The sequence below is a fragment of the Coffea arabica genome, chromosome 5e (genome assembly GCF_036785885.1).
Source record: "Coffea arabica cultivar ET-39 chromosome 5e, Coffea Arabica ET-39 HiFi, whole genome shotgun sequence".
NCBI classification, from domain to species: domain Eukaryota; kingdom Viridiplantae; phylum Streptophyta; class Magnoliopsida; order Gentianales; family Rubiaceae; genus Coffea; species Coffea arabica.
In genome coordinates, this window is record NC_092318.1 from 44,699,285 (window position 1) to 44,717,989 (window position 18,705).

Sequence of the window (18,705 nt, forward strand, 5' to 3'; positions counted from 1 at the left end):
GCTGTACATGAAAATTACTGTTTCGTCCGACAATTCAATTGCAAAAGATAGATGCCCAAAAATACATACTTGGTGATCACATCGACATAATTTGTTTGGGATAATTTACTTTTTAACCTTCTATAAAGGGTCATGTGATAAAGTAATAAACTATCGTAGAGTAAAAGACAATTTGTCCTTTTTTTTCCAAACGATATGGAAATAATGTCAGATATGCTAACATTTATGATGTAAATGATGTTTCCCCGAGAGCTGACTAGTATATAATAGCAGCAAAATGGGAGTTCCCAAGGTTACAGACATGGCTAACGCCAACCTTGCAGTTTAGGACCAAAGATTGAGTCATGTGACCGGCCTTTCTCACCGGTTTTTTGGCATCGCGGCTAGACTTGAGCTATATATTTATATTTTTGAAGTCTAAGAAAATAGTAGACATTGAATGTGAGAATATGACCCAAAATTAGAATATGTAAATGCATTGTAGCAATGGCATGCTTAACACAGATTGGGTGCCGATGCTGTTGTGTTTTGTGCAATTCGATCTGATCGTTATATATGTGTTATTTATGTAGAACTATATTATAATGTTATATTGAATATATATATATAAAATATTTTATTCATGTATATTACTTTTGTCATAAGTATAATAATGTAAGGGAAATTTGCCAAATTGGTCCCTAACATTTACCAAAAACACTTTTTTAGTCCTTTACATATAAAATCAGCCAAAATGGTCCTTCACATTTAAATTGTGAGCCAATGTGGTCCTATTGCTCGTTTTTGCTCATTTCTCCGGCTAAAAATAGCACGCCTCTCTCACGTGGTCATATTTTTAGGGGCAAAACCAGAAACACATTTCATTACCTGTTAAAAGTAAAAGGTGTGGACAACCACCAAAATACACATTTCACCTTTGGCCCTCAAAGTTTCAAGAAACCCTAAATTGCATCCCACCGCCACGCCCTCAACTGACTCAGCCGCCTTCTCCCTCGCTATCCCTTCTCCTCTCTCCACTGTCCGTCCTCCCCCTCCCCCTCCTCATCGCCAGCATTTCTCCAACCTCCTGCAAGCTCTCTCCTTCGACGATGATATTGATGCGAGGGACTCGCAAGATGAGGGAGAGGATGAGGAAGAGCACCAGGAGGACGAGGAGGAGCTTCTCGAGCTGGAGCCCCGAATCGGATCTTGCCGGGTCCGGGAAGCTGCCGATGAGTTGTCTGTGGGAGGTGTTGAGGAGGCTCCCGCCTCCAACACTGTTGTCGGCGGCCAGGGTTTGCAAAGGATGGAGGGACACGAGTAAGCGGCTTTGGCGGGCAGCGGAGGAGCTGAGGCTTAGGGTTCCAGCTAAGGCCCAAATTGGATTCGTGGGATCGATGTTGCACAAATGTCCTGGACTTGTTAGACTCTCACTTAGAATGGAAAGGTTAGGACTTTCGGATATAAGTAAACAAGAACCAGATCTATGGATTCATCAAGCACATCACTTATACAGGAGAATTACAAAATAATTTTCGCCACCATTCGGGGATGCAATTCAGGTTTCTTGAAACTTTGAGGGCCAAAGGTGAAATGTGTATTTTGGTGGTTGTCCACACCTTTTCCTTTTAACAGGTAATGAAATGTGTTTCCGGTTTTGCCCCTAAAAATATGACCACGTGAGAGAGGCGTGCTATTTTTAGCCGAAGAAATGAGCAAAAACGAGCAATATGACCACATTGGCTCACAATTTAAATGTGAAGGACCATTTTGGCTGATTTTATATGTAAAGGACTAAAAAAGTGTTTTTGGTAAATGTTAGGGACCAATTTGGCAAATTTCCCATAATGTAATGTAATTATACACTAAATAATATTATAAGCACAACAATTGGATCGATTTGCACGGAACAACAATAGTACCGGCCCCAATTCCGTTTAGCACTAGGCATAAGTTCTAAATACCTGGTGATGGAAGTTTTAAACAGTGATAATACATTGTAAGGACACAGGGAATCGTTCTTGAACGATATAACATTTTTTGAATGATGTATAATTCTAAATGGAGTGCTTATACATTCTTACAACTAAGGTGTGATATTTTGCTATTGCTCATGTGGGTTCTATGCATAATAATTGCATCTCTGTTATAAAATTTTAAAAGTAATTTATATATAAAGTTATATCTTATTCAAAAAATATTATATCGTTCAAGATGGTTGTTACTGACAATCGTGCATGTTCTTATCCTGCATTGCACGTAAAGCTACTGTTATGACATATCTCTTGGCTATACAGTTGAAGATCACTAAAACAAGTACGAATTAATTACCAAATGACAACAATTCATCAGCGGGGGTGATGTTGCTTTTCTTAGGTTTTTGAGTTTTCTTATTTCTGCATTGTACATAATTATGCCGCCTCCTTTTGTCCTTTCAGTATTATTTTATTGTTAATTACATTTAATGTGAAATATTTAAATCACTAGGACATTGTATGTACAATTTATCTCAGAATATACAACACATTTGATGAAACTCCACCACACAGATGCAGGGCTTTAAACTGTTTGAAAATGGCTGCAGGAAGATGTATAGTAGAGTATATTATGGCCCTTGGCATATAAAACTAGACAAATTCCATTGAATGACATCAACAATAGTACCGGCCCCAATTCCGTTTAGCACTAGGCATAAGTTCTAAATACCTGGTGATGGAAGTTTTAAACAGTGATAATACATTGTAAGGACACAGGGAATCGTTCTTGAACGATATAACATTTTTTGAATGATGTATAATTCTAAATGGAGTGCTTATACATTCTTACAACTAAGGTGTGATATTTTGCTATTGCTCATGTGGGTTCTATGCATAATAATTGCATCTCTGTTATAAAATTTTAAAAGTAATTTATATATAAAGTTATATCTTATTCAAAAAATATTATATCGTTCAAGATGGTTGTTACTGACAATCGTGCATGTTCTTATCCTGCATTGCACGTAAAGCTACTGTTATGACATATCTCTTGGCTATACAGTTGAAGATCACTAAAACAAGTACGAATTAATTACCAAATGACAACAATTCATCAGCGGGGGTGATGTTGCTTTTCTTAGGTTTTTGAGTTTTCTTATTTCTGCATTGTACATAATTATGCCGCCTCCTTTTGTCCTTTCAGTATTATTTTATTGTTAATTACATTTAATGTGAAATATTTAAATCACTAGGACATTGTATGTACAATTTATCTCAGAATATACAACACATTTGATGAAACTCCACCACACAGATGCAGGGCTTTAAACTGTTTGAAAATGGCTGCAGGAAGATGTATAGTAGAGTATATTATGGCCCTTGGCATATAAAACTAGACAAATTCCATTGAATGACATCAACAGAAGCCAACAAATGTTGTACATGCATAGCGAGAAGTTACAGAAACTAATGCTAATAAAAGCATACCAAAAGCACAGTAAAGTTCCTTACGAACTTACAAAGCACATGCATTGCATTATTGCTGGTATTTAGAAGAAGGGTGGTAAGAAGTTGGAACCAAGAAAAGATCATGTTTTCGTCCGACTGTCAAGCCAAAGATATCAGTCATGTCTAGTTCTTCATTTTCCAATGCACCAGGCAGTTTCCAATCAAAGTGGAACAACGATTGTGCGAGTGGTAGCTCCATCATAGGCAAAGCAAATGACATTCCAGGACATATCCTTCTTCCAGCACCAAATGGGATGTAATTAAAGTTTGACCCCTTAAAATCAATTTTAGAATCAAGAAACCTCTCTGGAATGAACTTCTCAGGTTCAGTCCAGTACCCCGGATCTCGACCAATTGCCCAAAGATTAACATAGACTCTAGATTTAGCGGGTATTTCGTATCCAAAAATTTCACATTGTTCACCGCATTCCCTTGGAGGAATTAGTGAAGCAGGAGGGTGCAGTCTCAGAGTTTCTTTGATTACCGCATGCAAGTATTTCAGTTCATGAAGTTGCGATTCATCAACAGTTCCTCTTTTGCCGTAAATTGCACGTACTTCAGCTTGTGCTTTTTTCATGACTGCTGGATTCTTGATCATTTCAGCCATTGCCCATACAGTTGTGGTTGACGATGTCTCTCCTCCTCCACCGAACACATCCTGAAGAAAAACAGGAACAATTGATTCATTACATTTTTTGGCCCTGGAAATCTCTTGATGTATTGATCAAAAACTTGGAAAGCACAATAATGTATATGTTAATTACTCAAGATAAAATGTTTCCCTTGTGTCAATTACTGAAAGAAAAAAGATGATGGTTTTACTCACAAAAATGACTGCTTTGACATTGTCGTCAGTGAGTGGAATTCCAAATTCTCCTGATTTCTGAACTTTCAGCAGAACATCCACGAGATCCTCCTTTTCTTCTCCACTTCCATATTCTGATTCCGCTTTTCTAACTCTATGCCTAATGAGGATGTTTTCCAGTATTTGATCAACCCTTTTGTGTAACCTCTCCAGCTTTTGCCTCATTCCAGTGATTGTTTCAAGAATTTTGACAGAAGGGTACATGTCTGGTAAGCAGAAACCTGCCATAAGCTTTACAACATCCTCCATTGCCGACATGAAATCGTCATGGTATTTGCTTCTTTTACCAAAAGCAGCCAAGGCAGTGACGCTATATGTCATTGTTGAAATCTTTTTACCAAAATCAACAGCCAATCCCTCTTCTTTTGAGATTGCTTTGATCATGTTTAAGACCTCTGCTTCCCTAATTGATCGAAATGTCTGGGTACGTTGAGAGCTTAGAAGCTCTATTGCACAAATCTTTCTCAGTTGTCTCCAGTATTCTCCATAGGGACAAAAGCCAACATCAGTACAATCATAAAAGAGTATTCTTGGTGAAAGAAGAAAGGCTCTAGAAGCAAAAATGATGTCATGTTTCTTTAAAACCTCTTCTGCAACCTCTGCTGAAGATATAACTATGGTTGAAACTTCGCCAACCTGTAGGTGCATCAGAGGTCCATATTTTTTGGCCAAGTCTGCTAGGATTCGATGAGATTGAGAGCCAAGAAGCTGGTGAATGTTTCCTATGATAGGCAATTTTCTTGGTCCTGGAGGCAGTTTTGCAGGCTTGGATTTCATCAGAGATTTGGCTACCATGATGATGAAGAGGAGGAAGCCACAAAAGAAGAAGAAATGCTCCATTGAAACTGGGGAAAGAACGAATGCTCGAATTTGGCTTAAGATAGTATGTTACTATTATAGGGATCTCTTGCTATATTCAGACCAAATAGTCATCAATTGGTAGCCACTAATACTTCTAATAATTGCTGGCTCATTTATTAAGGACGCTCTCCGGGCTCTTTTATAAATGCATGGTGTTGTTATTTGAAAATGCACGTGGTGTTCCGACAGAAATTATGGGGTTCTTATATATATATATATATATATATATATATATATATATATATATTATTTTTTTATTTTTTTTTTAAAAATGGGGTTCTTATGGTTGGTAGGCAAAAACCAACAAGAGTTGCCTATTCTGATATTTTCGTGAAGCTTCGGGTGCAAAACTCAAAATTTTGGCAGATTATGTGCTGACTGACAAGTGATAAAGAAGTCTAAATGTAGAATGGAACTTATCAGTACAAGTAGAAGTACATTTAGTGTGTAATTCACATAAATTTCTGCAGGACCATTCTACTTGTAGAGCAACAAGAATACCATGCAACCGGCTTTTCTATTGTTCTTTGCAAATCCATAGAAGCATTTGAGAATCAATAAAAATATAATCCATAGAAGCATTTGGTTGTAATCCATAGTAGTATTTCAGAGTCACTTTTTTAACTCATATACATCATATCCTAAAAAAAGTGCTATAGTAATTTTATTTTATTTTTCCAAAAACTCCCAAAAAAATGCAATCCAAACGAACTCAATGTTTTTGTAAGTAATTTTTTCCAGATATTGTTGATAAGGTGATTGGAAATGCATGAATAAGTCACGTCATTATCCTATGGATCTTTGGAATTAAGTGGTTTTTGGTAAAGGTTTTTGGAATATGGATATTTGACGCACACTGTTTGTGCCTGGCCCAGGTCCGTGCATCCACATAATTGAAGAGAATTAACGAGTTTTAATCTTGTCTTAATGATATGTGCTTTCTATCAAATTATTATATAGAACTATAGTAAAATCTTTTTCAAATCACAATTATTGAAATATTACATATCTTATAAATTACTTCCTTTCATTACCATCATTGATTTTTATTCAAATTGTTCATCATATTTTTCCTTAATTTTGAATTAACTTAGTATAAAAAAATGAATTAACTATTACAAAAAAAAAAAAGAAAACAAAAAGAGAGAGAGAGGATTTATTTCCATAATAATGAGGATTCGAGATGAATTAGATAGTTGTGTAAATGACATTTACAAAAAAAAATAGAAAATTATGAGATACAGGAGAAAGAACCTCGGAAAGAGAAAGAGAGAGAGAGAATAAGAGTTTATTTTGTGTGACTACTATTACTTTAGAATAAAAGACTAGATGTAGTTATAGGGTCTTTTTTTGTTTGTAGGAATTATTTATAAGTGAAGGATATTATAGTCATTTTACTGCATGAAGGAAGATTAGTGTAATTATTCAAATTTGAAGGGAGGTGAGTGAAAATTTTAGAAACCTCTAGGGAGGTTTCCAGAATTATCCCTCTTCGAATTCATCGACACTCGCTTTAATTCAAAGTGTCACTTCATCTTAATCACGATGAAACAATGGGTTGACCCCGCCGTTTTTTTTATTTTTTATTTTTACTGTGATTCAACTTGTCATTTCTACTGCACAATTGCAGTTTGTGATAAAAGTCAATAATTAATAATTGATCCGAGAAGAAACTTTATCCACACACACGAATTGATGATTTTTTAGTAATTTTTTCCAGATATTGTTGACAAGGTGATCAGAAATGCATGAATCCTGTGGATCTTTGGAATTATTGTTTCTGGTAGGGGTTTTTGGAATATGGATAATTGAATGAGGGTAGCCGGAATGAAAGCCATTCTTGTTATATATGTGTGTGTATATGCTTGACTGAAGAGAATCAACGAGTTATGGGTCATTTAGATAATTTTAGGATAATTTTAAAAAATAATTAATATTGTTTTAATGATATCTGTTTTCTATCAAATTATTATATAAAATTATAGTAAAATCTTTTTCAAATCACAGTTATTGAAATCTTATGTATCTCATAAATTACTTCCTTTCATCACCAGATTATCATTCAAATTGTTCATCATCTCTTCTTTTAATTTTGAATTAACTTGGTGTAAAAAAAAAGAGAATTAATTATTATACCAACATATTCACCAATATCGTTGAAAATAGGGAATAGTTGACAAATAATAATGAAAAGCCAGTAGTCGTTACTCCTCCCTCCATCATCTGTTATTCCAGAAATCACCACTACCTCCACAAGTCATTCTAGAACTTGTTTGTGATGTATAAGAATTTGAATTTCAAATTAATTGTCAAAATGTCTTTCAGTTTATATGATTCACAAAATTTTGGTGATCTAATCATAATATTGCAAGTCTAGTGATCCTATTAGGATCCAAATCTAATTTATTAATTTGGGCCGCATGGTAAACTGATATATTCATTTATGGTCGAAAGATTAGCAAAAGGTTTGTTTTTATAGAGGGGATTTATATTTTCTTTTACAACCTAAGTTATTAATTTTTATCTTTATTTTCAAATAAAATGATATTCATTTTTACCAATTTATTTGAAACCCTAAGACTATAAACTTTAATAATCATATAGATGACTATGAACTCCATCTGAGTTGGTAGAAAGAATACTGGAGTGTTTTAATTAGGCAAGAAATCTTATTTTTAGGAGTTTTTGTAAAAATATATATATATTTATATATATATATATATATATTGTAACGATTTGATATATGTGAAGTAAAAAGATGATTAGGAAATATGTAAATAAAAAATGTAAAGATTTTTATGTGAAAAATTACAATCCAAACAAGGAGATATTTTCACAGTCTACTGTTTTAAACATTATTTTCGTAGGTAAAACAGAATCCATAATATCTCCCGTTTAGATATTTTCGTGAAGACACTAGAGGCCGAGATATTATGGAAATTGAAAAAGTTGCTAATGCAATCCAAACGAACTCAGACCTGTTGCCTGCCAACTGAGTTTTCTAAAAATCCCGTTTAGATATTTTTCGTGAAGACGCCAGAGGCCTAGATATTATGGATAATGAAAAAGTTGGGGAGCATGTTAAAATTAACAAGTTTGGTTTAAGAAAGATATGTAGAAGTAAATAAATTCAAACATCAATTTTTTAAAATTTTTTTTATAGTGAGTTGGTATCTAGAATCCGATACCTCTCATGTACACTAAAACCTAACCTATTTGTCCCCCAAAAATAAAGACATATAATATTTAAAGATTAATCTTATATACACTGTTAGTGTATACATTATCACCTTTAGATATATATGACACATTGGTAATAATTCAAAATCAAATCCCCATGCCCTTTCTCAACTTCTTAAGTCTCACCTCTCCTCATTTGGATTGATATTTTCTAGAGCTTTTGTAGAAAAATTTTCTGTAGTGATTTGATATATATATAAGGTAAAAATATAATTAAAAAATATATTTATGAAAAACGTAAAAAAAATTTTGGAACAAAATTGCAATCTAAACAAGTCAAGTTTGGAAATTAACCTCTGTCCTACCCTCCACCGAGTGGCGGAGCCTCATGGAAAGCAAGTGGGGTCACCTAACCCCACTTAGCTATGGGAAAATTAGTTTTTGGGTTTAAGAAATTTAGAAAATTTTAAAGTCACATCTTGTTTGACCCATTAAATTTTATCAAATTCTCTTTTCTATATACATTAACCCAAACAATTGAAAATTCATAATTCTTACCTTCAAAATAATTCTGAATTTATTTCAAGTTATTTGTGGAAGTTAGTTCAAGAATAAATTCTTCCAAAATTTTCAAAAACAAGAAATAAGCTTTTTTTAAATAGAATAGGAAAACCAATTCTTCAAACCAACTTCAAAGATTCCAAAAACAAGAATTTTTCAAGTGGATGCAAAATTTTTTATTTATAATACGAAATTAAGCTATTATGGCTTATATTTATAATAAGGTAACTATAAATTTCTTAAAAGAAACCCATAAACGATCAAATTGATGGTAGTTCAAAAATTATTTTAAAAAAAAAAATCAAAAGTGTCAGTTACTTATATCGGAAAAGATGTATTTAACAAAATTGATAATGCATTAATTTTGCACCATTATAAGAAAATAAGTACTCGTAAAATATAAATATAATCTGTACGTAATGTTAGTAGTTTTTATTTTTTTATAAAAATAAATTTTACTATACTACAATTAGACTCAACTTACCGGGAAGTCATGGCCATGCCCCACTTCCATCGACAACTTTATTTAATTTTTTTTTTAAGACGACAACTATAGTATAACATATCTATTCTATATTACATTGGAGGAAAAGTCTAGAAAGACATTGTGTTAAGGGTTAGAAAGTACACAAATCTTACTAGACCAAGAAAATATTTTGATATAACTCTTAAATTCTTTTACTGCAGGTGAAATTTGAATCTCTACCTAGGGTTCAAGCAGGTCTTAAGATCCACCTTGTGGCCGTTCGACAACTTTATCGATTGTCTTTATTTCTCTCTTCGATATTATTGAGGTCTGATATGAGCCCACGAGGGTACTCCTGCTGAAGTATGAAGAGCCTCGGAATCCGTGACCGCAGACTGACTAAGCGTCGTGCTATGCAATCAATACGACCAACTGATAACAAAAATCGCCAAGCATTAGAGAGGAGCAAGTAATGGGGGTTCCAGGAAAAAAGGAAGAATCCAAATGTTGTGACTGTTTTGTGGTTTGGAATATATTTGACAGCTGTAAAGCCCATGTAAACTTTTGAAAAGAATTTGTACGATGATTTGCTGGCTTTTTTGGCAATGGAGTAGACAAATGAATACTGAATACTCCCTAGCCCACAGTCCCCGATCGTTCATACAAGTTAAAAAATGATGGTCTCCCATTCCGTTTACGAGCATGTTTGTGGCCAAACAGGCAAATAAAAATAACAACTATGAACCATTATTTCTTTCCCTTCTTATTTTTTTTAAGTAAAGTAAGAGTGAAATTTAAGAAACTAAAGCGAGGAAATAGGGAAGAAAAATTTAAGGCCTGTAACTTCTAAGATATCAACCAACGATCCTTTGGACTGTCAACCACCACAAAAGACTTAATTTTTGTGAGGTGGGAAGTTAAGGATTTAAATTTTAACTTCAATTATTTTGTCATTACATGTGGGTTCTCTAAATTTATAAGGGTGTGTAGTGCACCCATTTAATCTGATAGTAATTCAATTCTTATCGATTTTCTAATTGACCACTACATGTGACTTTTTTAAATTTATACGGGTGTATAGTGTACCCATTTGATCTGATAATGGTTCAATTTTTGTCGATTTTCTAATTGACCTAGTTAGGCCTCCTCTTTTTCCCTAAAATAGGCTAAAATAAGAATAGATAAGAGTAGGAGTAGAGTAGATGTTATTGATCGATCTAATTACGCCTCCTTCCTTCCTCTAAAATAGGTTAGAATAACAGTAGAAGTGGGAGTAAAAAAAATCCTAAGGTGTCAATCTTGGTCACTAGACCGGCCTCTCCTCTTGCTTGCTTGGAGCAGGTAGTAAGGGTAGATCATTTCTGCTTGCTTGGAGTAGGGAGTAGGGTAGATCGTACATCCAAATTTTTTTACCAAAAAAAAAAGAAGAAAAAGAATTGCCTTCCTTGGCCATCTTGCTTCCTTTCTTCCTCGCGTAAATCTTTTGAATGATAAAATTTGAATTGGGATTGACAATTGCTAATAAACTCTTCTTCACTATGATATCATGTTCATGAAAAATACTTTTAGCAAATAGCAACATCTGCTGAAGACGTCACAACAGTTAAAATTTTACCAAGCTTCAAATGCATCAAAAGTTTATATTTCTTAGCCAAGTCTCGATCTGTCAAGATTCAATTACACATGGAGGCATATAACTTGCAAGTGTTTCCTATGATAGGCAATACTGTACCAGTAGTTTTCTCAAGGCACCTTTACAGGCTAGCTATGATGGGGGAAAGCACAAAACAAGACGATAACATCTATGCGAACAGGGAAATGTTTTCGTAGAGGAGGAGATCAAAATATCTTAAAAAACTAACTCGTCTTAAATGGTTGGCCACCAAATCAGGAATTGCGTAGAATTTAAAAAATGTGTAGTAGTTGCTCCTCTTTGATCTTAGAGGTAGGAGACACTACTTTCTCTTATCTTTCTTTGGTGTGGTTAAACCCTCTAAGGGTTGCCGAAATTGAAGATTGATATTTAAAAAAAAAAGGAAGAATATCTTAAGAGCCGTTTTTACACTCTTCGTAAATTTTGGTAAAACTCATGATAGACAATTTTTAGGTGAGAACTCCAATGATGGACAGCGATAAATTCTTCGTGATGAGACACTTGGTCTGACATTATTAACCAGCTTTTAATGCAGGGAAAATGCCAAATACAAATAATGTCCGAATGACGCCAACACAATACAAATAATGCAGGAATACTGCCAACACAAACCAATATATATATATGGGAGACATCCAATTTTGTGGGTATAAAATATGACAAGTGATGTCTTTAACAAATAATACAGTATGGGGAGCAGAAGTAAAAATGTATAACAAAATTGTTTAGGCGGACAAAACTTGATGTAACAGACTTCGGATACAGTAAGGAAAGAATTGCCCTGCCCTGAAAAGAAAGATAAGATAAAGAAATCAGGGATGCATCTTGAAGATAAAGAGCATCTCATACGGATTGCTAATAATTAAGGGGAGGGGACTTGTTCAGCAACTTTACAGGTTTTTAGGTCCTACGACCTTTACACAATCGATGGACTAGAAACAAAGGCGAGGGAATAAGAAAGTGGCCAGAGAAAACCACTAGCCTTTGGTTGGTGGCACCACCTAGTTGGTCTCCTATAAAAAATGTCACATTTAAGTGGTTTGTTTTTAAAAAATTAGGTGGGTGTGCTGTGTATCCGTCTGATCCGATAGTGGTTCAATCCCCTCCGAATTATCTCTGGGTCTTCTTAGGTTCGCCCCTTCCCTTAATGTAGGATAGATTAGGTTTATCGTCTTCGAAAAAAAAAAAGGAGAGAAAGTGGCCAGAGAATGTTGACCGGGACTGTGGGAGTGGGACTGGATCAGGATCAGATTTTATGCGTCTATTAAATTAAATTAAATGTGGATTACCTTTAGGTGTATGATCCTAAATCCTAGGAGGAAGGCCTGAATATCTTAACATTGATCATTAGGACACACAAATTACAGTTACTACTTGATTAGGAACCAAGTAACTAACATCGATTGTTTTCTTAAGCTAAAACTTAAAAATACGAATACTATGTTTGAAAATCTTGGGCCTTTGGTTCCGCACATCATTGAATCATCGTTAGTAAAGAAATTTTTGTTTACAGTATCACAAATAAAACTCCACGTACGAATAAAAGAAATTACACTGATTTGAGATACAATTAACCTCACATATGGTGAGACAATACTATCATAAAAGGTAAAATAGGCTGAGACATGAACCCCGAACCTTTAAATCCAAGTGCATTTAGAAAATGATTACGGGTGATTGACAAAAAAGTTTTCTTGTCACTTGTAAGATCGCCATTTTTCTTTTAAAAATCTTTTTCATTTCAAGCTCCCTCACTAAGTCAAAGGTGGCAACTCTGAACTTTCCCAAAGTCTGATCCCTGCCTTCTTTGTCGTCCCTTTTCTTGCGTATTCCATGATATATAGCGTTGGCTGTAGCAAGCAGCGAAGGTGAATGGCTCATAAACTTATTATTGGATATAGAGTTGTGGCCAAAATCTGCCATCTATTTCCTTGTATTGAGATTGTGAGGCAACTATGTCTAAATGCTTATAGAATATACAATCGGAAATCTAGACATCATGTTAGAGATTTGATTTCAAATGGGGTGATCACCATAGTCTATGTGAAATTTGGGAATAATTTAGCTGATCCTTTTATAAAAGCTCTTTCTAGAGATTTAGTACAAACTACTTCGCGTGGAATGGGATTAAAACCCATGTTAAGCACCAACAATGGGAACCTAACTTCTTCTTGGTAAAAACTAAGACTTGAAGTTTAATGGGTAAAACAAGTTGTTGATGTATGCTTATAAGTCAGGGGCGGATTTAAGGTGGGGGCAGTGGGGGCCCTTTAAATTCCTATAATATCTATACAATTTTGATATAATTTTAAGTGTACCCCCAGAGTTTTCTTAAAAAGGATGTGAAAGAATTACGTATTTTTTAAGTTCGTTCATAAACTAAAATTCTAAAAAGATAAGTGGGGCACAAATTCCATTTGAAATAAACTAAAAAAAAAAAGCTTTTCATTTTAACTAGCAAGTATCAATCATATCATTCACTTTCTTTAAGCCCCACTCCCCAATTTCTTTTCCCTCCTCTGGTCCTCCATTTTTCCCCCACAACCAAGAGCCACTACCTTTCATGACTAAGCAGCTAGCTACTCTTTCTCTTGATCAATTCATCCAATCATATCATTCATTTCCTTTTTCCCACTTCCTAATTTCCCTTCCCTCCCCACTGGTCCCCCATTTTTCCTCCACAATCGAGAGCCATTTTTACTTCCACAACCAAGTTAGTTATCAAAATATAAAAACTCACAGTGAGCAATTGTAAATATTTTAGTTTTTTTTGAAATAAAATTATTATTACATTAATAATTTTGAATTTGTCTTTTTTTGTTTTTCATGGAATATATGCATCATTTGTACTTGTTAATGATTTTTTTTTGTTTAAAAAACTAGAAAAAGAGTAGGTAAAAATTTTAGTGTTACTTTTGTCCCCACTAAGAATTTTTTCTGGCTTCGCCACTGTTATAAGTACTAGAACTTCCATTCCAAAATTCTTATAGTAGGATGAGTGTAAACTCTTTGTGGAGCATATTGGTTTATCAGATTTGTGACTCTTATCAAAAGAGATATGTCAGTGTTCATTGTTAACAGACGTTTCTCTTCATTAGTAATTCAACAAAGTCTACAAAATCTCAATCAATAAGTAATTGACATATACTTTTTATATACTTGTTTGTGACAGTTTTATTTAAGCTTTGTTGTATCTTGGGGTATCAAATATCTATAGGAAAGTGAGATCATGGCTCAAAATCATTATTATACTAACAAAAGCTAACTACTATCAACTTCATAGTCTTGTGCACTAGAGAATGGTTCAAGTTGAGAAACGTCTTCTTTAATAAGCATAATACTTGTCGTGTGAAAAGAAAATCCAAACTAACAACAAACTAGTAGGGGAGTGTTTCTAGTTTGTAACTAATTTATGTATTTAAAGACTTTACTACTATGGATTTTATTTTAACTTAATAAGGCAGCTATTTAACTACTATAGTTGCTTCTATCATTGTATTTGTTCATAAAAGAGAAGTTTACCAAATTTGTGATATGTCAGTTTCCACTGTGAACAGACGTTTCTTTTCATCAGTGTCTTAATAGAGTCTATAAAATCTCAATCAACATGTAATTGATATATACTTTACATATACTTTTTTGAGAGAGCTTTAATTAGGCTTTGTTGTAACTTGGGGATATCAAATAACTTTAGGAAAGTGAGATCACGCCTCAAAGCCATTACTATACTAACAGAAACTACTACAATTTAATCAACCTCATTGAAAAAGGCCTCGACTTTGACAGTTTAACTGTTAAATTCATGTACTTTCTGGAGTGAAAATTCATATATGCCCTGATTGAGAAATGGAGATTAGACTTCTATAAAATCATGCATTCTTGGAACAAACAACACTACTTCTACTGCATCATATCATCCCTCCAATCCTAATGGCATTTATTTCTATCCTCTGTACTCTAGTTTTTTGTTCCATGTTAGTCAGAATTTTGTTCAAGAATTGGAGCTCATCAGTGAAGAAATTGCGACCAGGTCCAAGGCAACTTCCTATAATAGGAAACATACATCAACTTTGTGGCTCCCTGCCTCGTCACATGCTAAGAGATTTAGCCAAGGAACAAGGATCACTGATGCATCTTCAAATTGGTGAAATCTCAACTATAGTTATTTCCTCGCCAGAGTTTGGATGAGAGATTTACAAGACGCATGATATCATTTTTTCTCAAAGGGCCCGTGTTGATGTGGCGTGTCCCACATCGATAGTGCATAAGGGAGTTTCTCCCTTATCCCACATCGGCAGAAGCTTAAGGAAAGCCTGCCTTTGTTTCTTATAAATATATGGGCTTGGTGGTGAAGATAAATGCACCACTCAAAAGAACATTATCTGGACTATTAGTTTCTTGGGTCATCTAACCCATTTAGTCAAATATTTTAGGCTCTCTTATTTTGAGTTTAGGAATATTTCCTAAACCCTTTTGTAAGTGCCATTTTGGTTTAGGAACCACTTTCCTATGGCTTTTGTATATCTTCTTCATAGTGAAAAATTTGCTCCTCTTCCACCCATGGACGTAGGTCAATTTGACCGAACCACGTAAATTTCTGTGCCTTTTATTTTGCTTTGTTATTAGTCTTTATTTGGTTGCCACAACCCTATTATATGGTCGATTTTACCGCCTAATTATTATATGGCTGGTGTCTACCGCATAAACTTTATATGGTCGGTTATACCGCCTATTTTGTTCTAACTTTAGTTTGTTTATTCTAGAGTCAATCCTTACAAACTGGTATCAGAGTTGGTTGATATATTTTGTAAGACAAGTTCATCTCGTGGGGCCCGTTTCACGCTATGGGGCTCGTTTATCCGTGGGGCTCGCTCACCTTGTGGGGTCCATCCCATGAGGCTCGCTCATCTTGTGGGCCTGTGGGGGCTGCTCACGAGACTTGCGTATTTATTTGACCAGTTTTTTTGAGACAAGCTTCAAGTTACAGATTTTGTGGCAACAATGACGATAACAAAGACGGTTGTCGAAAAATTCGACAGGAATGTCAACTTCGGGATATGGCAGCTCAAGATGGAGGCTATTCTTGTTCAAGACGGAGTTAATTTGGCAATACAGGAAGTTGAGAACAAGCTAGAAGATGTAAAGGATGGGATTTCGCTGAAATGGATAAGAAGGCCAGATCTAGTATAATCTTAAATCTCTCCAATGAAGTTTTACGGGAGGTAGCAACGGAGACTTCGGCCAAAGTTATGTGGGATAAATTAAAAGCCTTGTATATGAAGAAGACAGTCGAGAATCGGCTATATCTGAAGTAGAGTTTGTATATGCTTCGGATATCTGAAGGTACATCTATACTCTCCCATCTTGAAAAATTTGATTCAATTATTATGGATTTGGAGAATATAGATTCGAAAATTGATGACGAAGATCAGGCCCTATTACTTTTGTGTTCTCTTCCCCAGTGGATGTTGCGAACTCTCATTAGGTTGTCCATCTTCCAAAGGAGGATGATGACAAATGGAGTAAAGCTCCGGTTCCCATTTGGAAATGGCTTTTTCATTCCCAAGTACTAGAGCTCCAGACTTGCATCATCATCTTTGCCCCACTCTCTCGCAAACAGAAGAAATGTTCTGAGAATTCTTAGCCCTGCTTTGAGGCTTTTGAATTCGTCACAATCTGTACATTTTGGACTGATGTTCTCAGATGTACAAGCAGTACTACTGGTGGCCATCTTCAAAAGGATGACTCAAGGGGATCAATACCACATTTCAATTTAGAGATGAAACAACTCAGATGTTTTTGTTTTTGTGGGGAAAAAACGGTCAACGGTATTGCTCGAAAGGTCCAAAAACAAAAAAAAATTAAAAAAAAAAACCGGAAATTGAGAAGTGGTTTATAAAAAAAGATCAAGAAGGACTATTTAACTTAACTATTTAGATCCCTAATTCTGACTAAAAATTATTGGGTAACCTTATTGGTTAGGACGTTATAATTAGCTCCACGTTACGGTTGCCTTTTGTACCCTAGTGATTTCGGATTGGGGCCAGTACGTTCTGGAATTTGATACAATCGTGCAGTTATTATGCATTTTATATGATTTAGTGTATATTTACGTTTCTTTATTAGATATACCTAAATTAAATTTTGCTCTTGTACATCAATTCAATTAATATAATCACGATTGATTGTATATGTACAGCATCTTCTGAAAAAGATACAACAACTGCATCAATTGTACAATAGGCTCAATTGCATTAGCTCCCAGGCTAGTAATTTGGGAATGATTTATAAACTCAAGATCCATAGACTACTAATAATTTGGACGCTGTGCTTAGAATTAATTCGAGGTTTGTTTATAGATTCCGAGTAATGTCGATGGATACTTCTTGCAAGACGAAACAATCGTAAACAAGAGTTGATGGCACATGCGGTTGTCAGCATTGGATTGTGCCATTTCTTCCGCTATTTGCATGTGCTGCTGACAATTTATTGATTCATCTAAAAGAATTGCTTACGATAATGAAGCAGCATATCAATTTGACATGAAGAGAAATGATTGACTCGGCACCCCTTTTTGTCAGACTAGAGGACAACACCCCGCGATGAGCGGTGTAATTTTCAGGCTTCCCTAGAAATGTTCAATTATTTAAATTGAATAGCACAGTGTAATTTTCAAACTTGTCCAAAAGTGTTTAATTATTCAAATTGGGATATTAAATATAAAGAGCTACGTCAACGTGCACCAAAATTCTTGTAATTATTTTTTGTAATTTTACTAAGCAATGAAGGGAAGCCACAATTTCATCCTGGTTGCTAAATGACACAGTCATTTTTTGTTTTGCTGACTAATTTGACAGCAATGGCAATGTCATTAGTTTGAAAATAATATATCACCATCTAATGCTGCCTTACATTTTTTATGTACACCAAAACCTATGACTTTCCCGCTCAAAAAAAAAAAAAAAAAAAAAAATACCACGGTGTAGTACTGCATCAAGGCTTGGCCTTATTATTAGAATCTGATACTATCAATCCATTGTTTTCGTAATTGCATCAAACTAACCCAAAGACCGCAAAGAAAGACCCATTACTTTGTAGTACAATAACCAAAATGGCTTTCTTAGTTTGTAACTTCAAGAAATCTGAAGAAAAGAAACTGTGCTTACATATCAACCTTAAGTGAGATAAACTGCATTTGACAAAAAACAGGGAGGGATGCTGGTGTGGTTGGCAGTCCAACGTCAACAGGCAATTCAGTCTGGATCAGCATACTTGTTTCAGCATAATTCCAATTCTAGAAGCTCATAACTGATGACAAAGCTTACGATTCCAACTATTCTAACTCTCCTAATAGAGGCAAGAAAGTCCACCAGACTAGATTTATACTTGCTTTCATAAAAGAACACGTCACTACACAAGAAAAGGCAACTATGGAATATCAAAAACAAAAAAAAAGGTCTAAATCTCATTAAGAAATTAGCCAGGGTTACCTCAAGCACATGGGTCAGCAAAGCTTGAAACACAACCAGCAAAGCATCATATAAAAAACGAAATCAAGGAAACCCTGGTAGTGTAGACTTCATGAAGTTTTGACAAGCTCCAGCTTGAGTAGAGGACCTAGAGGTGTGTGGCATGTCAAATTTGTAGCTGCTTG

The 18,705-nt window shown here is 34.8% G+C and overlaps 1 protein-coding gene across 1 annotated transcript; it reads right to left on the bottom strand.

Moving 5' to 3' along the window:
- Positions 1-3,341: 3,341 nt before the first annotated feature.
- LOC113688064 (tabersonine 16-hydroxylase 2) lies at positions 3,342-5,324 on the bottom strand. The gene is made up of 2 exons (XM_027205694.2): positions 4,291-5,324; positions 3,342-4,122 (listed from the first exon to the last, which is right to left on the bottom strand). The coding sequence occupies exons 1-2, from the start codon at positions 5,167-5,169 to the stop codon at positions 3,493-3,495; spliced, it is 1,509 nt and encodes a 502-aa protein (XP_027061495.1). The 5' UTR covers positions 5,170-5,324; the 3' UTR covers positions 3,342-3,492.
- Between the last annotated feature and the right edge of the window lie 13,381 nt (positions 5,325-18,705).

Excerpts from the sequence above, each read along its gene's own strand:
- LOC113688064 (XM_027205694.2), bottom strand. The coding sequence starts at position 5,169 with ATGGAGCATTTCTTCTTCTTTTGTGGCTTCCTCCTCTTCATCATCATG. Across the intron at positions 4,123-4,290 it reads ATGTCAAAGCAGTCATTTTT|GATGTGTTCGGTGGAGGAGG; the intron begins GTGAGTAAAACC and ends GTTTTTCTTCAG.